Source organism: Merops nubicus, unplaced genomic scaffold, assembly GCF_000691845.1.
Source record: "Merops nubicus isolate BGI_N331 unplaced genomic scaffold, ASM69184v1 scaffold593, whole genome shotgun sequence".
Classification (NCBI taxonomy): domain Eukaryota; kingdom Metazoa; phylum Chordata; class Aves; order Coraciiformes; family Meropidae; genus Merops; species Merops nubicus.
In genome coordinates this window covers 121,109-144,625 of record NW_008599358.1, presented here as the reverse complement: position 1 = coordinate 144,625, position 23,517 = coordinate 121,109, and the positions used below count along the sequence as shown (strand labels likewise).

Here is a 23,517-nt window from a genome sequence, read left to right as displayed (position 1 = left end):
AATGCAACTACTGTGTAGCATGAATATCTTTTAACAGGTCTCATAAATTAATGGTGTACTCTTTCTATGGCTTCTTGGGAATTGTTGCAGTGTTGTGTTCATTTAAATGACAGTAAGATATAAAATTGATTAATAAGAAGTGTGTGCCACTTCAAAGTGGAAAAAAAAAAAAAAAAAAAGAATATAACAACAAAAAGACCTACCAAAAGATAGATGTTTAAATTTATTAAGATCAGCTACATCAGAGTAAAATTACTCTAACAATGACACAGAAGCTTCTGGTTTGGGGCTTTGTGTGGTCCTTGAGTTAAATTGATGTCACTGGAGACATCAAGGAAAGTCCTAAGCCTCCCATTTTGAAATATCTACTTCATGTTACTGACAATTTTGCCTACATGGAAAACACAAATTAAAAGCCCTGTACCTAGCTGCTGCCTAATCTGTCCTCACTAGAGACTCCCAGCTGGGCATAGGGTACAAAGGATTCACTTGAGAAATCTCTTAACCAGAGCCATCCTAAAGAGCCACCTTCAAACTATTAGAGTATATTGAAATCCTATTACCTTTGTGTGGAAGAATATGATGTGTAGTGGTTCTGCTGGTTGCTTTCGGTTTGCTGTACCTTTCTGCATTTAAGAAAAATACACTACTCTACAGGGATCTAGTCCAAATCCTTAGGGATTTGGATAACTCCAAGACAGGCATTTTTGAGAGGAAGCTCTGATCGTGTTCTGTAATATGTGTCATATTTGCTTCTTAATTTTCCTGTTAAAATAATCCCAAAATACAGGTTTTGTTTTCAGTCTGATGGAAGAAACAATATAGCAGTTATCTTTTAGTTTTTAATTTGGTAATTAACATACACAGAACATTCCTTTAAATAGGAAAACTAAATTGCTTTCACAGGACTGCATTCAAATTTGTGTATTTCTGTCTCCTTTTCTGTATTGAAATGTGTGTTTTCTAGAGACAATGCTTTTTTGAAATAGCAGGAAAAGATGCACTCCTTAAAAATGTAGAATGTTAAAGTAAATACAGATGCAATACGTTTAAACCAATGGATTTCCATGCCTTCTGCTGCAGACTCTGAAATCTCCTTCAGTCCCAACTAAATCTGTCATGGTAATCAGAAACAATGGATTTCATGTTTTAAAAATATTTTTAAAGGGTATTTCACCAACGTGGCTTTTCCAAATGGTGATTTTTGTGGTTTGGGATCTCTTCAGGATTTTTTTTTCACCCTTCATCAGTAGTATTTTTTCAAAATGTTTTACTGGAAACCACTAAAAATATTTTTCTAGATTTCTGTGCTGTGAAAACATTTTAAGTTCCAGTTTGCTTGCATCAATACAGGAAGCCACCCAGAAAAATATCTTTAAGTATATGCAGTGCAGTACAGCACAGGAATAGACACAAAAACTTCTAAGGAAAATAAAACTTTTTTATTCAAACCACGTTTCTTTTTCAGCTTCCTTCTTTAAGCACTGTGGCTGGGGATAAAGATTCTTCTTTTCTCTTGATGAAGAAGTAAGAGCTACTTCAGATACGTGCTTTTGCATCGTCTCCAGTCCCAGTTTCTTTCTGTGTCCCCAGTTAGATATGACCCAGGACAGTGAAGAGGAGGAAGGCTCCCAGGGAGAGCAAAGTGCCCTTACGTAGGAGAAACAGGTTGCTCCCAAGTGGCCAGGAAGTGCCTTTGGGTTCTGAAGGCTTTTGCCTCCTTCCTACAGAGATTTCTCTGGGGGAATCTGTACTGAAGACTCCTCATCAAAGGGTTGAGTCCAGTCTGAGGAGTTTTTGTTAAAGCATTACAACAGCAAAGGGAAAGCCTTTGTCTGGTACTTCTGCAAGCCTGAGTTACACAGCAGAGTTGTCACAGACACCATTTGTGGTATACATAAGCAACTTCCTTGTAAATGGGGTTAAAAGTGCAGAAAGGCTGCTTTTGCCTGATTTTAATGAGTAAGCACCATTGTGTGACCATGGGTCAATTATTTGTACTGCTTTCATTGGTATATTTTGTGTATGCAGACGCAAACATAGAAATGTATTTGTATATTGAATTTTGACACAAGATTTATGACACACTCCCCTCGTCCTGTTAAGACTTTCTTATCTGTGTGCAGTCTTGTAGTGTTTGTTGATGAAGATGGTTATTTGTGTCAGAGAAAATCAAGATGGAAGCATGTGCTTTTCCAAGGTTTCATAGTGGAGAGCTGTTTGCTTTGTCAGATAAGACTCTAGAGACATTGAATCAGCCACTTGACAAAAGGGATAGGGATTGCACATAATTCCCATGTTTGTATAGGTCACAGATTAATATATTTGACACAGTTTGATTCAGCAGCTATTCAAGATTTATTAATAAAATGAGCTAAATCAAAGGCTGATTTTAGCAGCACTTACTGTAGCAAGCGATTTAGTAAAGCAGCAACTTAATACATATTTGAGAGTGACAAGATTCACACTAACTTACTATAAGGTATCTCAAACCAAAGCAGGTATATATGCATAAATACAAAACATACACAGACAGAAATACTTGGTCAGTGAAATGCTTAGATACCCACACTTATAAAAGCAAATGCATAAAATTGAACACCTAGCCAGGGACAGAGACGGGTAAAAGAGACTAGCCCATAGTCAAAATTCCCCCCTTTGAGTTTAGAGTAAATATTCACAATGGATTGGCATTTCTGAAAGGGCAGGATGTAGTCTCATCCAGGCCTTGTCCTGAGAGGACAAGGCAGGCAGTCCTGAGAGGCATCCCAGGCCAGGGGAGATGTTGAATGCAGCCCACTGTGATCCAGAAGAGCTCAAAAAGTCTCATTTTGGATTGCTATTTATAAGGTCTGAAATAACTGACATTTTTGGGTACTTTTCCATTTCAGTCTAACTCATTTGTTGTAACATTCTGTCTCATGCATGTACAGAACTTGAGGGTCCTGGTACTTTCCCACGCAGTTGCGCATGCCCAGAATTTACTGGATCTTGGGGTCCTGATATCTTCCTTCTGGGCTACAACCCAACCATACAACACAAGTGTAGCAGGTCATAAAAGGCTCAACTGCTCATCCAAGACAATAAGAAGAGTAGGATCCAGGTGAGCCAAGGGGATACCTAAATGCTCTGGTCCACTGCTGGGGGTAACTGTTATTGCCCCCAGAGAAGCGGGGAAGTAGGAGCCAGGGGCATTCAAGGAGGGCCTTATTGCTTGAGCACACTGCCTTTTTCAGCCTGTGCTTTTCAAATGGATTGCTGTGTGGCCCAGGGAGGAGAGTCATACTCTGTACCAAGAGCCTATGAGTCAGGGGGAGTCATACCACCACAGTATATTACGACAACTCTGCAACCTCCAATACAGAACCTGCAGATTTGGACTTAATTTTTTTTTTTGCTTATGATAGCACAGAGTATCTCAATCAGATAAATAACCTTCATCGCACACTTGTTTTGCAAAGGTTTTGACTTTGCAGCTTCTTTTTCTCTGCTTGTGTTTTCTCTGACAGTCTGTTACAAGGCAGAAGTTTGGACTTAACTTTGGAAGCATAAAAGAATATCCTTTTCCCAGATATGTTATATGTAAGGGCCCAAATCATGAAAATATTTATGCAGCAGGGTCTTGACTGAGCCTGGAGCCAAACTCAGGGATAAGAGTTTGCAAGGTCAAGGCCTCAGTAAAACAAAAGTAGTAGTTTTCATGGAAGGGCAGGATGAATGCAAATAAAAAAGAAAACAGAAGAGAATCTCTGTTCTGGGAAACAGTATTTCACAGGGAAATTGTAACACTGAATAAGAGAAACCTAAATCCCTTCAGGAGGACATTTGAAAGATGTAGTAGATGGTGTTAGCAGCTGTAAGGTGATGTCTGTATTCACAACTGTGTTTAACATTGGGCAATGCTAATATTTTTCTCTTCACAGGTCGAGTCACAAAGATTTATTTTCACTCAAGTGGGTGTAACATAGTGCATAATTTGCTCTGGTGAATACTCAGAGTCCTCCCATAAGCCTGGGAAGATTTTCAAGGCCAGAATTGAGGTGTAAAAGGATTTTTTTTACAATTTCTCCTCTTAGCTAAAAAGTTTAATTTTGCATATCTGAGGCACTTTGCTATTCTGGATCTTACTATCTCTATAATGCATTGGAATTAGTAATGAGCTGCCCTCCCAAGGCCTCTTGTGCATGGGTACTTCCTTAAAGCACTTCAGAACTGTCTGTGGAAGTGTCTGGGAACATCTGCTTCAGGATGTTGTATTTGGAAAGGCCATCACTAGACTTTGGGTCCTGGACACTACATGTTCTCCCAATCCAAGACAGTTGGTCTATTGATTTTCCCCAGAGGTTTTTTTTCCACATTTCCTTGTTCAGCCACTCTCCTGAGTGATTATCTCCTCATCTGCCCCGGTCATCTTAATAAAACTAGTCATCACTAGCTGGCTTTCAAAGCCAAGAGAGAGGTAATAAACGATAAGTGGCAATAAATGCTGTGAGCCCATTTCCATGGAAGGAGTTATGATGTGGGCATGAAGCTTGTGTCAGCATCTTTGCACAAGGAGGTTCCTTCCACAGTTGAACAAGCATCTTTGTCTCAAGATCCTCTGGAGCCCATCGTGCCTGAGAAAAAAGTGCCATTGCCAGGGTGTGTGTTTTTATTTTAGAGACATTTTACTGCCTCCCCTACAAACTTTCCTGGTCAAAGGAAAAATTTAGTGATGTTCAAATGCAGAGGGCTGCAGGTACGTCTGCCCCAGCAGCTGGAGGGCACTGAGTGTCAAACCCCACCTCTCCGGGCTCCCAGTGTAAAGCCAGCACCCCTGAGGAAAGCTGTTTTTTCCTCAAAAACTCAGTCCTTGCCTGTTTGACTGTACAAAGCTTCATGCATTTTTGGCTTTGCTGGCAATAAAGTAAAACTACTATAATACATCCCCTTACTGCTAGACTATGAGGAGATATCTATGCCCCAAAACTGTACTGATTATAAAATCAATTGTTATAATGATGTAGCTTCTGCTGTTGGATCCGGTTGTTATCAGCCTCAATTCTGCAGAGTAATCGCACACTTTTTCAGATTAGAGACTCCAATGTAAAACTGTTACATGGGCAATTAATTTGATGCAACCAAACTCTCAACAGACTTTCAACTGGATTGCTGGCATGGTGCTAAAGCACTGATAGAAATAAAATTCCCTTTGCTTCTGTCTGCTGTGCGGAAATTTGCATTTAATTTTTCCCATGCCTACACTGATTTATTTGAGAATATAGTGTCATGGCCTTTGGATAAGGCAGGAAGACACAGTATTGGTGCCTCCTGATAATATCCTTCAAAGACTTACGTATACACTATCTGTCACTAAGTGTGAAATCACTATTAATACTCAGTTGGTTAAATGAGTGTCCTGCCTATTTAGTCAGGTCAGTACAGCGTGCATGTGTATCCAGCAAAGTAAAGAGATAATGAAGAAAGTCAGTGCTTGAATTCATTTTTGAAATGTCAATAACTGCTGAGATATATTAGCCTGTAATTCCCTGGTGTTCAATAAATCATGGTGAGGAGACAAGTTTTTCATGTTCACAAGGAAAGTGGCAGGAGAAAGTGTCAACTATCTATTTTTTAAAAGGTCAAAAGTCTCTAATACATTTAAGAAAAATAGTGTTTCTTTTGTATCCTTTTTAAATCAATGTAGTAGAATTTTGCTGTCACTTTAGAGAGAATTTTTCAAAAGGAGATTTCAGACTGGCTTGTTTCTGATCAAACTGAAAGAAATAAGAGCTCCTCCATGTACAACATGGTGACAGAGGTAGCCAAGTGTTTAATTTTTCTGTTCAGACACATCACAGTCTGTTCCTGCAGGTACTCCCCCATTGAATGCTGGGCAGGATTGCCTGTGACACCGCACTACTGGTAATTCCTTTTTAAGCTTCACATAAATTGAGGTATCAGTCAAACCACCAAGTAAAACTGACTTGGTAAATTGCTCTAAAGAGTATTTATATTAAAGAAAGGGAGGAAAAGATAAAAATTGTTGGCTTTTTTCCCCTCTTCCCTTTTCCCTTAAATCAATGCAAACCTATTGATTTGTTGCAGTGCAGAAAGCCCAGTGAGACCTCCTGCTCTGGGAGCCAGTACCTGATGCTTCCAATCTTGCTGCTAGTTGCATGTGCCTACAGAGTGAAAAGAAATTGTTCACAAGAATCCACAGCCTATTTATGCCAAAAAAAAAAATTGCTCCAGAGGCTGAGGATAAAGGCAAAATGGCTCTAATTATGATGCATCATAGTAATACAACATAAACAGATTAAGTGCGTAGCCCATGTACATACTTGCTCTGAAAGGGCATTGAAGGATACATCAGATGAAACTGAGATGAAACTCAGAAGTCCATAAATCACACACTTACTGTGGTCATCATACAGCCAAGCTCACCAGTTAAGCACCAGTTATTCCATGTTTTTCCTGCTGCTGGTATTATAAGGTCTTCATGCTTGAAGACATGCATCCCTGGGCAACGTGTATGCAACAGATCCTGTGGTCTGCCTCTGAGCTGGTCTTCTGCCAAGTGTATGCTTTGCTCTTCTTTTGATGCAGGTTTCTACTAATCTATGTTAAACTTCTGTGTCTGTACATATACACACATACATATGCACACATTTGTTTTAAATAGGCACGTTTCCTAGAAGGGAAAAAGGACCCTATCTCTGTCTGTGTGCTCTGCTCTGACTCTGAAGGGAATAATTTTCTTATCATATAAGACATATTAATGTCCAGTCTTTTATTCTTTCATTGTTTTGAAATATGAGACCACTTGGTTGCGTGACAACTAGTTTGTGAGTTTAATAGTCTTGCTTTTGCTGTAAGACTTTGATTAGTCTAAGAGACTTCTTCTTTTGAGGACAACAAAGAAAGTGCCATGAACTATAAATTCCTTGCTAATAGGGTTGTTTAAAAGGCCATTTCAATGTATCTTGAGTTTTATGGCTCACTCCTCAAGTGCCCCTGGTTTGAAGAGGAACCCTTCCATCACTTCATACTGGGCTCTGTCATAGATGTTGTGAGGGTGTTTCCGCAGCCCTTTGGGTGTATCCTTAAAGCTTAGAGGCAGCTTTACGCTGAGCTAGGATTGTACTGCCACTAGGCAGCATCTTCCTCCTCCTCTTTGTTTTCCCACTTACTCCTTAATGTCACTGGCTCTGGATATCACACATGGAAATGCAATTCTGCAGTCAGTTGCCTGTGAATAGGTAATAACAATTACAGCTTGCTCTATTAGTAGTGAATTAGAGGAAAATCCTTAGTCATGGGATGATGTCACATCCCAAAGTCTTACATTCTCTTTGAATAAAATTAAAAACAATCATCTTTTATGCCTTTGTAAAGTATTTTTGCTGACTAGCTTTTCCTCTTTTAGTCTGTCTTTCAATAAACAATTTATTCTTTTGAGCATCACTGTTGATTTCTATAGAACTATGCATGCAGTGGAAACTTAATTCCAGGCAGATATCTAAACACTTTGCAACCACTGGGTGGTTTGGGGTTTCAGAGTTTTGGGGTTTTTTCAGAAAATTGCCCCTGATTTTTTTGCATACTATCTGTTCAAAGGCTTGTATGCATCAGAAATGATACTCAAATTGTGGTCTGAATTTGCTGTGGTAGCTAGCAGTAGAGCTAACAGTATCATTTCTTACAAGCAAACAATTTAATAACAGTTTCATCTTCTCTCGTGATGACATATAATAAGATATGCATTAGAAGCAATCATTTGTTTGTGTTTATACTGTAAGACAAATCACTTGCACAAATACTAGCCTGAAATCCCTGGGGTTTTTTTGTTTGTAGCTGCTGCTGCAGGTATTACTTGCTCTCCTCTACAGAGAATCTGACTTTGCTGACTCAGTTGATTGATGAGAGCAGCAGTGGTTCATGCTTTTAATGCCAGAGATACCTATATGAAGGGTAGTGTTCTTTTGGTTTTCAGGGTGTGCTTTTTTTGCCAGGCATGAATAAATGGTTCACGCAAAACATGCAACCAGATCCCAGACCAGTGCTGCCTGTTGTATACCTTGTTTGACTGATCTTCTAAACTCAATATTGCTTTCTTTTTAAAATTTATCCTTCTTACCTGAATGACAGCCCATAACAGGTATATGGACACTCCAAAGGGCAAGAATAAAAATGGCTTTCTGTCAGAAAACAGCACTTCACTGTTGTAAACTGGAATTCATCTGTGAAGAACAATGATAAGTAAGGTCACCACCAACAAATTTCCTGGAGAGAGTGTATCAGAGGATGCACAGCTCATGGGGGACAGAGGGTCTTATCCTTTTCCCTCACCCCCTCCAGTGCCCTTAAAACAGAAGATGAAGTCCAACACCAGACGTTGGACATTCTGCCATTGATGAATTTCCCTTCTGTTTCTTTTACTTGTCTTGAGAGGCTTATAACCAAAACCACTGCAGTAGTTTTTGCTTGAGCCGGAAGACAGCAAAAATAATTTTAAATGGACATATTTTGATTACCTGTTTAGAAAAAAAAAAAAAATACTGTTGCCTTTGTACCTGTGAATGGGAATATTAGAATGAAAGCCAAGTCGTTTCCCAAATCTCTGAATCATCCCTCTCTTGTGAGTGCTATTTAATTCTTTTTAAAATTTCATCTTGTAAAAACAGTTTAGAGATTCCTATCTTACTGCCTCTCTTTCATTCCTTCCTTAACCATGCATTCTCCAAGCATGGAGAGTGTCCAAAGTGTCGTGGCCTGCTTGTGCCCTACTTTAATCAGATCTTTATCTTTCATTACTAGAGCTGAAACAAAGCTGATAACTCATCCCACTCTTAGCAAGCCAAAACACTCTCCTGATGCAGAAACATCCAGTTTTAAGCATTCCATTAAAAGAGGTGTATCATCCAAGTTGTTCCAAAGTTAGGTAGCAGATTTGATCATAAAAAATTATTACCCTCAACAGCTCTACCTGTCAAATGAGGTCACTACTGTATCATGGTTTCTTAATAAACTTTCTTTTGCCTGTGTAAAACCAACAAATCTGCAACATTTTTTTCCCCTGGGCTGTTTAGAGATTTTAGAGATTTAGAAATCTCTTCTGGATAAATGGATTTGTTGGTATTAAATTTTCTGCTCTTTCTGTGATTTTTTTTTTTTTCTAGGCAACTGATTTTTAGATTGTGGGGAATAGCAAATATACTGCTGACAGCCCAAAAGGAGCACAAGCAAAGTCAAAGCAGGTTGTTAAATCTTCTAAACCGTAGTTAAGCAAGTAGTGTCATATAAATGCAGTATAGGGAATGTTTTCTTCTAGTCTCTTATAATGCATTATTTTTTAGGAAAACAGGAAGACAATCAAAATTCTTTGAAACATCCCTTGAATGGCTGTGTACCTTGCATGGCAGGAAGGAATCCCAGACTCAGTCAAAGCTTTTTTTGCTACTGAAACCTGAATAATAAAGATGAACCTGTTCACATATGGTAGTTGGCTGTTCACATATGGTTAGTGGTTCAGCACTGCTAAACAAACCCAGTTCTCATCCTACCCTACTGAGCACCTGTTGTCAATCCTCATATACTTTTATTTTCCCATTCTTCAGTCAGTAGAGAGCTCTCAGAGTAGAGGAGAGGTGGGTTTTCTTCTGTAAAAACCTTGAGGAAGCAGGAGGGAGAACTTTTTATTAAAATAAAAAATATCAAACCACCGAGGCATTTTTTTAAAGCAGAGAAGGTCAGATAAGCAACTTATCTTCTTTTGAAAGGCTTTTGTTTGTCTTAAATGGGCAGGTAATTTGTCAGGTATGGTTCAGTTGTTAGAAGGAAGTGGAATACTTTTTATATTACTTGTAATAATTTTTGTGGCTCTGCACCTATCGTTATGATCTATTGTTTTACCTCAGGCCTATTCAAAACCAATATAATTCCAAAAGGACAAGATATCCAGGAATAAGTGCTGGTCAGTTTGTAATCTGTCTATTTATCCAAGGTTCCATTCCAAAGATGTGCACAGCTACCTTGCCATTAAAATCCAATATACCATCACACTATCACCAAATTATATCAGTATTAGAAATTTTACTTCTTACAGCTGAACTCAGCCTGAGAAATAGCATTTTTGCGCTATTTCCAAAAATGGTAGTGGGGAATCTTTTGGCATAGCTGTCTTTACCTCAACTTTCCTGGTCACTGCCAGAATAAGAGAAGTAATCAGGACAGGTTGCATGGCAGTAATTACCCCTTGATTCACCAGAAGTCCTGAGCTCTAAATTACACCAGACCCATCTGAAATGCTGGGGTTTGAACCCCGAGCCCCCAAATTAAGGTTGACATATGGGTGATTCCCACAGTCCTTCACAAAGAGGAGATGAGTTTGCCTTATAGCTTCCCCCCAGGGTGCGGCCGGCCCTGCAGGGAGAGCCAGAAGGGAAATGAGCCCCAGGGGTCCCGCATTGAGTTGACAAATGTCAGGTGTCTGCTTGGGGATAAAAGCTGGGACCACTTGCAGGGAGTCAGGAGTGTCTGTCTGTGGAGTGCACTCCACAGAGCTTCCTGGTTCAGGGCAGACCTCCTGACTCTCCCTGGAGCTGGGCCCCAGTCTGCTCAAGACCTTTGTGAACGCAGGCCGATCGGGTGAGAGTCGCCATGTGGGCACCTTTTTTCTTATGTGTTTAACTGGCTGGTCTGGTCTGGCTGTTTCCCATACCAACTATGGGCAACCTCAGTTCACTGTTTGTACCACCTGTTGTGGGCCGGGTCATGTCATTTGTGGGATCGTTGGGGGTGGTGTCGATCATGTATGAGCTTGTTGACCTGTTTGTACCCCCGGCGGTCATTCATATAGTAACACTTCTATCTACAATACAGTCTGCATATTGGTTCATCTCCCTGCTGGTGTTATCATTTTTGTTGGGCCTGGTTATTGGCAAAACACCATCTTTTTCCCATCCTACAGAGTAAAGGAGGGAAAAAAATGTATTCTGGACCAGTAGCAGATATAATCTGATGTGTTGATAACAGAAAAGTGGTAATTTTTATTCTGCTATTCTGTGACTGGAACTGGGTGTTAATTGTGTACAAAAGAGCTAAAATAGGGTTTTCTCTTCACATTTTTGATCTCCAGCTCCTGATAATAAGAATATGTATGCAGGTGTCTTAATTTTAAACTCTGTAACTTGCATCAGATCAAGACAGCATCATGTCCTGCTTCTGGAGTTATGTCTTACTTCTTGGGAACTTTTTAGCCCCCTTCTCTATTTCAGCCACCCTCTTTTCTTCACTGAGTTTAAAAGGTTTCATTAAATCTCTGTACAATAATTAGTGGTGTCAGAGATCCAACAGCCAAAGATGGATGGTCCTGCCATCTAATATACAGGGAATGGTGATGGTAGGAGGTGCAAGACTGTCCTTACAGATACAGACTTCAGCTTCAGAAGATATCTATTCCTGACTGATATCTGTCATCTGGCTTGGTGGCAGCTCATTCATGTTTTGGGGGTCTGTTTTCTTAGCTGATACCCACCTTATTTTTAAAACTCATCAATAATCTAGGAAGAAGTTCCTTGTGAATTTTTCACTTGTCCATTCTCTGCTTGACAATGGCTTGAAATATCTTGACTTCTAAATTGTTTTTCAGAGAGATCTCACAGAATGATGCCTTGGAGGTCATAGAAGCAAACGTGTTTTCCAACCTTCCCAAACTACATGAAATGTAAGTAATGAGCAATCTAAATTCAAAGGAGACAATTATAAAGATTCATTATGGGCAAGTATCAAAGGTTTTGCATTTTGGTTCAGGTAAGCTCTGAAGAATTCATAGCAATAAAGAAACATTTGAAATCCCCCTTTGTCTTTTCCATTGTCTTATCCAACTGTTCTTTTCTTTCCCTAGTCAGCCTGAAACTTATCCTCAAACAACTGCTGATTTCAAAAGGTGGTGAGGTCTGCCAGTCTCTGGTAGGCTGCTCTTTGAAATCATGCAGATTTTCTGCTGTAAAAAAGAAAATCTCAGCATACAGTACCACAGCATCATGGGGCAACCACAGCTATTTTAAGATCAATAATTTATATATTTCTTCTAATATTCCATTTTCTCTTTGCAGAAGAATTGAGAAAGCAAACAACCTCGTGTACATTGATCAAGATGCCTTCCAACACCTTCCAAGCCTCAGATATTTGTAAGATCTATTGCTCTTTGCTAGTACCATAGTAATTTTGAATGATATGGATGTGTTCCTGTCCAAGCTGTGCTGAGCACTTTTGGTAATAAGAGAGGATAATGCCCTCTCTTCCCCTGCTAGCTGCACAGTCAGTACATATTTTCATCTTCAGGTCTGCACATGGTCCTCAAAAAAGCTGAAGATAATGCCCTCCATGGAGTACTCACACACATAAAATCCTTAAACCTTTCTAAGCAATGGGTTGAAATTGAGTGATAAGAAAAGGAGGGGGCCTTTTTTTTCTGTCCATAAAAACAACTCTAGGTTGAAATTCCTCCTGAGAGCTTTGGGACAAAATCTCTCTCATCTGTCTTTGCTATGGCTCTGCATTCTGTTATACTTCATAGAAATTGTATTAAGCATTCAAATTCTCTCTTCTTTAGCAACAGCAGTGCATTAGCAATGGTTTTCATTAATGCTTGATGTGAGATGATTAAAACCTTAGAATACAAATGTATTGGTGTATGGTATAGCTTTATTTCATTAGCCAGCTTCATCAAGAATGCCGCTTCCACGGCCATGATAACCACATCTGCTCCATGGGGTTGCCATCACAATTCAGTGATAATTGAATCCATCCTTAAAATAAAATGTTACCCAAAAATATTTTCAGAGCTTTAAGCACGTGATCTTAACATGACTAATAATCTCCCCTCTACATGAAACCCCAGCAAGTCCAATAAACTCTGTTTAACAGCAACCGCTTTTAATGGCCATAGCTTAAATAAGCTCCCATGGTGTTCTTTGCTGAACAATGGTATATAAACCCAGCAGGTTATCAGCTTGCTCATCCCCTGAGCACATATACTTAACCTTGTTTTCCTTAATTACACGAGAAGTCTTACTCATCCAAGATGCTTGATAATGATTTTTACATTTTGGTGCATAAGTGCTTAATTGTCTGGTTAGATATTTCTTTGAGATGGGATGAAATCAGGTTAGTGGTCTAATAAGCATAGCTCCCAGTAAGCTAATGAGCATTTAAGGTCTGTAAAAATCACTAGCATCTGACATGTTCTGAGCTCAAAAATGCCTAGAGGCATTGGTTTGAATTTGAACTTTAAGATTTGAGATGTAAGGTTTGGACTTCAAGAGAGAAGGTGTATTTAATGTTACACAAACCATCTTAGTCTAAACTCTCACTGAACTGCAGTATGCATTTACAATTGTGGTAGGATTGTTTTCCCCAGTATTTTTATTAATATCTGCTTTATCAAATTCACCAGGCATGTTGATAAACTCTAACTTTTTTATGTCTGTAGCTGAAACACAGATTTTTTTTTTTTTTTTTTTCTCTTGGGGAAATAAAGCTTTAAATTTACAGTGTTGTGAGGAGGAATCATATGCCTTTTTCCTTTGATTTCAAGCCTGAGTCATTCAGCAGTGACTGCTGTCTTTCAGTAATTCTGGCTACCTATGTGCAAAACCACAACATTTCTTTATCCCATGTAAAATCCCCAGAACAAGCTGCTGTGGGTAGTACAGTTGTCAGGTGTACAGATGGTTAGAAAGAACAGGAGCACATTTATCTCTTACACAGTTGAAGAACAAGAAATATAAGCACAGTAATGAACACACAGTAATTTCAGTGGGTTTTTTTTAAAATGGGACACACAAACTATGTCTTGTGAGAAAAAATTTAAATTCTGTCTTTAAATGTCTGAAGTAGTGGAATTTTTTTCTCCTGACTTAAGTGGATGCTCCGTCTTTTGAACATTTGTCATTCCACACTCCCATACACATTGGCTCAAACATTCAGACATGCTACCTGTACAAAAATTCAGCTGCAGCATCTCTGCTATGGCCTATAGAAGCAACAGATTAAATTTAACAGATTAAATTAATTTTAACATTTTTAGATTAATTTTAACAGATTAAAAAGAGAATTGCTTGTTTAATTAATAGTTCCCCATTCCTCTTTATCTAGTTCCTCTGAAATCAGAGGAAAATATATTTTCAGTACTTTTTAAGGTATTCTCTCTTGTGGGCACAGAGAACCCCAGACTACTTTATCATATTTCCTACTGCTCCAATCTATGTATCCCATTAAGTTCTTTATTAACATTTTTTTTATGCTCTCCACTGTTCCCTGTGTTCTCTCTTTTTGCCAAGGGAGACTTTTCCAGAAACTGAACAATTTGGTAGCTAGAAAATTTCCTTCAATTTTATTCATGGCCACATCATTCACATTCATTCTTGTGTCAAAGCATGGCTCTAGTTTAAATCTATAAAGTCCATCTCTGGTGTTTACTACATAATGGATTTAGGCTGCATCCCCTCTATGCCTTCATTTTAGGAGGCAAAAAAAAAAAAACCCTCTTGTCATTATAAACAGTACCAAAGGTGCAGGCTTCATGGCTCTGAGTGTTTGAACAGATGAATGTATCTTGCACACTAATGGCAAAGTTTGAGGTAGCAGCCCTGGGGATATAAATCAGTGCAACACCTTTGGCTTCAGTTGAGCTACATCAATTCACACCACGAGGATCAGGAGCAGGACCTAAAGTCCCAGTAGGAGCTTTTCATGTAGTACTAGGTGTGATGCCAAGTTACATCATGGTCAGGTCATTATCTCTACATACAGTCATACCTTCATGCTCTCTCTTGGCATATTTCTGTAGGAAAGACTGACATTTTCTCCATCCCCTTGTTTTACTTCCTGGTGCTTGCTCTTTTAGAAACCTCTCCTTCAAAAAACAGAGAGTTTCATCGTTTGAAAAAATCGTACTGTTAATTTTATGAGAAAGCAGAAACTTTGATGGAAGGCTGCAAAACAGCAGCTGGTAAAGATAACCCAATCCTGGTATTCACATTCCTGTGACATATGAGGAAGGGACAATTAGTGAAAATATAAGGCAAGATGCTGAGGGGAGTTAATGGGTTGATGGGTATTTTGTTCAGTTTTTGATTAGTTCTTGTTGTTGGTAGTGTGGGGTTTTTTACACAATCAGAAGTAAAAGATAGTAAACATAGGACTAACGTTTAAAATAATTCAGAAAAGGGTTAGAATCTATGTGGATAGAAATGCTATCAACAGCTATTTGAGAAATAAAATTTTTAAGGCTATGAAGGGAAACTAACAAACTTTTGTACATCACAGCCTAATGCTTCCATTAACAGCTAGAATTTAGGAAGAGCAAATGATTTCATAAATTGTTGCAAAACAAATTAGGAGATTCTGTCCAACCATACGTGGGGTTGTGTGTGAGTGGAAAAGGAAACCCAATTTTGACCCCACTGAGATATACTCCTGTTGCCCATGTGGTGTATTTCTTCCCCAGCTGGGGTCCATGCCAGCTTCCCAAATAGTCTATGTCAAGGCAGCAGAGCTGGAGAATGAGTCTTATACTCAGATAAGTCCTTGCCCCAGCCTTCTGCTGCAGACCCTGCCATAGACCTGTGTAGCTCTTCTGGTTTGACCCACCAGTCAGAAGAGCTGGCACATGCATCCCTGTGTCTCAGTGTGAAGAGGTATAATGAGACTTAGCTGCAACCAGCATGCCAAAGCTGGGGCACTCAGGTACTTGTTCATTGCTGGGCTCATGGTGCCTTTGAAGTTTCCAGCCATGGTAGCAGTGTGGCAGAGTACAAAACATGTGATCTGATTCCTCATGACAGTGCTGTGGCTGTGACAGAACTTAAAACACAGTTCAGAAAACCTCACAAAAAAATTTATATTTACTGGCTGTTTTTATTTAAAAAAGAAAAATTAGTGAGTGTTAGTACCTGGGACTGAGCCTAGGCACCATAGCCCATCAGTTTAATGACCTTGGCAAAGCATTGTTTGGAAGGTTTTCTCTGTGCTTCTTCAAAAATAGTTGTATAGCCACTAGGTCTTATTTATGGTCAGGCAAGAAGCTCTGGCTAGCCTTGTCAGTCCTCTCATCAGCTTCATGGGCTCATTACAGCCGCTAGCTGTTGCACATCTATATGCTTTTATCTCTGTCTACTTAAGTACATACACATTTCCCACCCACCTCACTCCCTTTGTCTCCTGCATCATCTTTACTAGCACGGCAAAAACACCAAGGAGAGAAAAATGCTAAGAAAATGCGATGCTGGAATACTCTAAACCCTCGGGGGAAATGCAGCCTTAACTTTCTCACCAGTCTTTTAGAAGCAGTGAAGAGAATTGTTAATTGGTCTTCTTGGATATATGCCAATGAGACAGACTGCTTCAAAATGGTAACTTGTTGACCTTTTCATGGGTACAAGATTATTTATCTGGCTCTCATTAGGGAGAGCTGTGGCATTGTCTGTTTAATAATGTAGTGATGGCTTTCCAAATCTATTTTCTTTCCAAAATTAGTTCTCATGTGTAATGTGTGTCCTTTGGTTCTTTTACACAGTGGATTTGTCAATGTCCTGTATGAAGTAATCTCATCTTAAAATAGAAAGATTTAAATGTAACACTCCTTTCAGATCAATTTTGTGGCTATACAGCTGGATTGTTGGAGGTGAGGAGAAATGTAGGTCATAAAAGCATACATTTTATTTGCAAAATGTTTGTCATTGTGAACAGTGGAGCCCAGCTACAAACTCTTGCAGCTGCTTGTACGTGCCTCATCTTATTTCATGGAGGAACTGACATGCGTGTTCCTGGCATGCTTCTGAAATCCAAGCCTGTACTTGCTGCAGTTGCAGTAAGTCCACAGAATCACTGTCCCTTTTCCTTGAGTTGGGTCTTCCATAAAAGGAAGAGCTCCACAGCTTCCTTTTGCATGGCAGCCTCACAGAACTGGGTGCTGTGGATTATAGGCTCAATTTAGGCTTCAAGGTTGGAGCACATGAGTCAGAGGAATCTCTTGCTGGAGTCAGGCTCATGTGAAGTATAAAGTGACCAGCATGATAAAAAGACACAAAAATATTGCTTCCTGAGTGATGCTGAATTTATCTCTGCCTAACTTGGCTTGCAATTTAGCCAATAACCACAATAAGTTGATGAGGTAAACAGCATTCCCAGTTTTGTCAGAGTAGTTCCTACCAATTTGGCATAAAAGAGAGCAGACATGTTGCTATATCTGGAGGTAAGCAGCCAGAATGTTCCAGGAATTAGTTTCTGACATTTTTTTTTTTTTTCTCTGCTGATCATGGTGCTGTGTTTTCTTAAGTGCTGACTCCAGTAAGCCTTTTCAGAAAGACAATTAATGCTTTGGAAAGCAGCCATCAGCCATCTGAAAAACAGGTTCTTACCAAGCTGTTTATGCATGGCAAGGGGGACTCGGTTATAACACAGATTAAAGAGGACACTTGTTTAAAGTGAAGCTAGTAAGGATGTATATGTTATATGGTAAATATATTGACAAAACTGTCCTACAGGAAAAATATTCTGTAAATTGGATTATCTACATTCTAACAAGATTATCCACTTAAAGGCCTCTGGAGGTTTGCTGGTTGAATAAAAGGAGAGGGAAGATCTAGGCTGCAGCCTAGCTAAATATTTTTTTAGTTCTTTTTCTGCAACTAATTAAGAGGCCATCCTCTCCTACTCCTAATCACTGTTCTGTGCTTCTGCACAATCAGTGCTTTGTGCCACCTGTAGATTTACTTCAATATATAATGATTTGTCAAAGATGCTTCCTCTTCATTTCATGCTGTTCAGTTGACACTAGTACAAATTGAGCCCTGAAGTCTTTGAGATTACTGAGAAGATCGGAACCACGGCATCACCTGAGGCTTTGCATGTGTTTTTTCACACATGTATGGTGAAAGCCCTGCTAACCAATGTGGCATTTTGATATGTTGGGAGTAAACTGACATTGGAAAAGTTTTTCATGTGTTCTCTTCTGTCATGCAATAGCCACACTATTTGGCAGCAGTTTGCTTTTCTATTTACCTCCTAAAGCAAATGCATGTCAGAATTTGTATTTAACAAGTGGCTCATAAAAAGAATTGCATGAATTTTTAGAATATGACTCATTTAAAGGCAGCTTTTGACTAAAACGTTGTACATCTGCAGTAATTTAGAGAGTGCATTTTTATTATTTAAAATACCATAAAGGGACAGTTACAGGTTCTTCTTCTATTGGTTCTAATTTTTTCAGCTAACTTCTCTTACAAAGTATAAGTGCAGAAGTATTTTAAACAAGGGCCATGTGAAATTCACCTGCTTCATTAATCATTCTTTTTATTTAACTATCTGAAATACTTTTTCAAAGGTATTTTGGTAGAGCTTTCTTTGTCACATGTGACAGCTGCTCTTTTTAAGCTAATGCAATGTCAGACCACTCTGACTCCTGAGACGAAACAGTTGTGGCATTTCAGCAACTTTCCCAAACTGGCTTCTTGAATATTCATTATATTTCTTTAATTTTTTTTCTTGCATATAATGCATTGCTTTTTGACATAAGGCAAGACAGATAACAAGTTGGCTTTTCAACATCTGAGGATATCCAGACACTACCTCAGGGAGCCCAGAGCAGCACCTACGCAGGTGAATGACTATTTTATGGATCTGTGTGTCACCCTGAGTGCACAAATGTAAGATTTGTTTGTCACATGGAGGTGTTCAGTTTCAGTTTAGATTAAGAAACTTGAAAGGCTGTAACTTTCCTGAAATAATCTGGGTTCACAATACACATCAAATGAACGCTGTTTGTTTCAGTCTCATCTAGTGGTTTTCATCACCATTCAGCTCTTCAAGAAGAAATCTAAAAACAAAACAAAACAAAATTAAAAAAAAAACATATCCAGTAATGAAAGAATATTGTTCTAAGCACTCAGAAAAAAATACCTTCCATATACTGCTAATAAGTTCCTTAAGGAGCCAATGTTCTCAGTAAAAGGTTAACTTCTCTACCATCTCAAATATTAAAAATACAAAGATACAACTAAACTTTCAAGAACCCAGATTTTCTCCTTTTTTTCATTAGAGTCAGAATGAGACATTTTGGTGGCTAGGAATAAGACCCAGCTGGTCAGAGCACAGCCCAGTCCAGCTCCTTCTTCCTCCTGCACTTAGCCCTCCTTCCAGCCATCGGCAGCCACCAGCCATCTCCTGCTGCATGGCAATATCATGTTTGTCCTGCCCTTGATACTGCTCTGGATAACAAAATTGGCTAAAATTAGCTGTGGTACACCTTTGTGGATACCTGTGACCATGTTTTCTCTCTGGCTGTGGGCACGGGGTTGTCCTTCAGAGTCAGCATTTCTAGGATGGTGTTGCATGGGCAGGAATTGCAACACAGAGGCCAGTGAAGCTCAGTGTGGTGGAATAGTAGAAGTAGTTAAATACAGAGGCTAAGGCACATTCCCAGTCACACAAACTGCTGAAACCTTTCCATTTGTTCCATTCCTCGCTGTTGGATGTGCTGGGGAATAAAGCGTGCTAATTTTCTCTTACTTTCATGAAATAATATTATTTCTTATTTCCTGTGGAATTAATGTATCCTCTACTGAGCAGAAGGTTAATATCATGGTAAATGAATTGATACTTTTGTTTTAAAAGAGCTACTATGAAAATAATTATCCTTTGTCAATGCAGTTGATTTCTTAGAATATGGTTGGGAAATTAATACCAACAGTTTCCTGAGATCATCAGGAGGAATCATGCAATTATCCAAGGTAGGGTTTCTCCCTTGATTTCAGCAGGGCAGAATTCAGTTTGTGCTTTGCAGGAAAACTTTTTACAGTACAATGTCAAATTTTCTATGAACAAATCCCCTGTTTGTGGCTGAACTCTGCCTTTTGTGGCTGCCATTTTAAGTCCAATGTTCTTTCTTCTTTGTTAATTATTGCTTTGTTCCTGGAGAAGTGCAAATAAACTCCATCTGTTCTCTCCCTCCTAGGTTAATATCAAACACTGGCATTCGTTTTTTACCTACTGTCCATAAGGTGCACTCTGTCCAGAAAGTTTTACTGTAAGTTGTAACACCTGCTTTTCACTTTTTAAAAGCTCCCTCTGAATGTTCTCCTGCTCCAACAAAACCTTTCAAGGCATGATTCCCCTTGTGTTTGCTTCTTACCTTCACAGTAGCATTTTGGGTTGTAATTTTGTAGGCATTGATGGTAATGTGGCCCAAAAGGTCTCAATTGTTTCCCTTCTACAAAGTATTATAACTTGCACTTTACAGACCACTCTTTAACTACACTATGAGTGCATGCCTGGATGGCCCAGAGGACTTTTACTTCTCTTTCACCAGTCGAAATCCAAACCAGCCTGATGGCAGTAGAAATTTGTTGCCACCTGGTGACAGTTGTCTAGCCTGCATGGGAAGAGTTACTGGCCTCAGAGCTGTTTTCCATGGAGAGGTGACCACATCATTAAAAAAAAAAAAAAAAAAAAAAAAAAAAAACCATGGAGAGAGCCCCACAACAAAAAAAAAAAAAAAAAAAAAAAAAAGAAAACACACCAGGAAAATATCTCTGCCATGGTTTTTCTTTTCACTGGCAGTAAAACGGTCCAGATAATGAACTATGGTTCTCTATGGAAAATTCCAGTGCCAACAGGAAAAAAAATATTTGTGTAAAGCATTGTGTGAAAGGAGGCTCTTTTATCCTGCAAAGGAATTTTTCTGTTAAAAATGCATATCAGAAAAAGCTTGATTTATTTTCACTGAAAAGGACCTTGACATAATATTTTCAATCAGTTCTTGGTATAATTGAAAGCAGAAAACCCAGGGAATAAGCAATTATTTCTTCTCTTCCTTTGGACAAGATACGTTGTTAATGCACAGAGACATTTCTGCATGTTCAAATCTTTGATTAGAAGATTTCAAGCTGCAGAAACATTAATTCTGCAATTGTCCTAGTGATGGTCATTAATATAAATTAAAAAGCATAGAAAATATAAAGGGGAATGCCTGAATATAATATACAAGCATGTAAGAGATGAAATCTCTGTAATACAGTTTACATACATAATTCTGAGAACTGCACTTCAGGACTCACCAAAAGCATGAAACAAATGCAACAGACACAGAGCTACAGAGCTTTCCTCCTGTATACCTTTATGTCTATCTTTAGTCTTAACTGAAATTGAATTATTGTGTTCTGATGAGCAAAAGTTATTTTTTTTTTTCAGATGAAATTCTTTCCTGTAAGAACAATTTGGCTTTGATACTGCTCAAGTCCCAAACTAGACCTTGTCTGAAAACCTGGCCCTACTGAAGTCAGTAAGAAAATTCCTATTGACTTCATTTGTGACAATATATCAGTCTCCAGGATAGGTCTTCATGGGTCATTGATGTTTATTAAGGGCTCATGCAGATCCTTAGCAGCGGGATACACTTTTGTATGGGTGCCACACTCCCTCACTATTCCTACCTCTCCTGACCCGAGTTTGCAGAATGAGGCCACTATGCAAGTGCCATTTAATGCAGAGTGTTGGTCATATTCAATTATCAACATGAGACAATTTTGAAACTACTTTGGAATAATAGTGGATGGATAATTTTGGCATTTCAAGCCTTGGAGATAATTAATTTCATTTTGTGCTTTCCAACAGAAACAGCATGAGAACAACCATATCCCCAGTCTAAATTATGAGTAATATTTAATTTCTTTGAGGTCTGTTTCGAGCAAGCAACAGAACATATATCTCTGGTGCCTCTTTTCATATCAGTCAAAACTGCTGAAAGACTGAAATGCCTACTTGTCAGTTCAACAAACTGCATTGACAGGGGTCCTGCATCTTCAATTCTTAAGCACATACAAATCTTACAAGCAACCCTGTTGATATTGGCGGGGGCATGATTCGTGGGCTGATAGGTACCCTGCTGAATCAGACAAAAAAAGCTAATGGTTCTTCCTTCTTCTGGTTGGGAGGCTATAAGAAGGGGTGGCCTTGCAGCCCCTCAGCTTGCATTTTCTGGGTAGCATGTTTGCTGGAGGAACTATTTCATCCACCTCAGGGTTATAAGACTCAAGCTTTTATGCATTTTAATAACTTCAGCCTATTTGGGAGGAAAGTATGGGGGTGCTGAAAATGTTTTTCTCCAGCTTTTTTTACCAGGATGGTTGTCCTCTGCAGAAAAAAATGGCTTGAAAAGTTAAGTCATTACCTATAATAATTCCTCACACTGAATATAAGGAAAAATACTGTTTGAAATAGTGTGTCATATTAAAAGGCTCAAAGTGGTACAAAAAGATATAGTTTCTACTGTATTTTATTTTTCAGAGATATTCAAGATAATATCAATATACGTACAATTGAAAGAAATTCGTTCACGGGCCTCAGTTCTGAGAGTGTGATTCTGTGAGTAAGACATAGCAAATTCATTATTCTCCTTGCTAGCTCATTGCTTTTGCAGAATAGGGTCAAGGAAACCAGAAGATTGACACTATTTCATATGCTTCCAAATTCAATGTGAGGTTTTAGACTTCTCCTCTACCCCTGGAATCTCTATAGTCTGTTTCCCTGTCATGAAAAATGAATGCTTTCAAGGTTTTTTGTTGTTGTTGTATTCTAGTCTTGCTCTTTATTTTAGAACCACGGCATAGAGCAAATTTCGTAATTACTGATGGCAAGGTTAAACGTATTCCACCTACAACAACAGTTCCATGTGATCCAAATTGTGTTCAAAAGGGTGGCATAACTCATAAATATTTACAGTCAGACACATCATTCAAAGAATTTTATTACTCAGGCAAAATATATGTAGATGTTGTAGAAATGCAGCATATTTGTACACAATGTTAATGCACATATACACACTGGTTCATGATACAGCTTCAATCTACATGGTTAGATGACTGCATTTGACTTGAGCAGTCATGTAATTTAATGAACTATCTAGTTTCCTTGATCTTTTCTGTTGGTATATCAAACCATGCTGTTTACTTGCTAACAAGCTGCCTTCATTTTACCCAGCCAGTGGCCAGACTGGAAAAATTTCCTACTGTGTATGTGCAGTTTACCTCACATACTGAGGTAGACAAGTAAGATCTGTTTGACTGATTGAGCTCACACTGATTTTAGTGGGAGCAAGGTCATACCATCAATATTCAAAGAGAAGCCAGTAACAAGTCACTTAGCTGTTATATCTCATTTTTCCCCACCAGTTATGCACAACCTCTGTCTACATCAAGTTCCCTGAAGTTTTAAACACGCACACAGTTTTCTCAAATATATATTCAAGTAATGATATCCCAAATGCATTGGTTTATCTTTTCTACTGTAATAATATTTGCTACTTAGATGAGACTTTGTATCTTCAGAGCACTGTGCAACAAGTACTGAATTTGTTTCCATAATATCACTAAGGGGTAAGATAAGTAATCCAGATTTTTACTGCAATTTAACCTCTCTGTGCCACTTCAGTGTCATGAAATTGGCTTCCCCTCTCTCCGCAGAACATCCTAT

The 23,517-nt window shown here is 38.8% G+C and overlaps 1 protein-coding gene across 1 annotated transcript in view; it reads left to right on the top strand.

Annotated features, from left to right (window-relative positions):
* The window catches only part of FSHR (follicle stimulating hormone receptor), an 82,167-nt gene that overhangs the window by 43,687 nt on the left and 14,963 nt on the right, over nt 1–23,517 (top strand). Inside the window, exons 3-6 of the mRNA XM_008937330.1 lie at nt 11,633–11,707; nt 12,099–12,173; nt 20,003–20,074; nt 22,333–22,410. Of these exons, the coding sequence (XP_008935578.1) occupies nt 11,633–11,707; nt 12,099–12,173; nt 20,003–20,074; nt 22,333–22,410 (300 nt within the window). The remainder of the gene's footprint in view (nt 1–11,632; nt 11,708–12,098; nt 12,174–20,002; nt 20,075–22,332; nt 22,411–23,517) is intronic.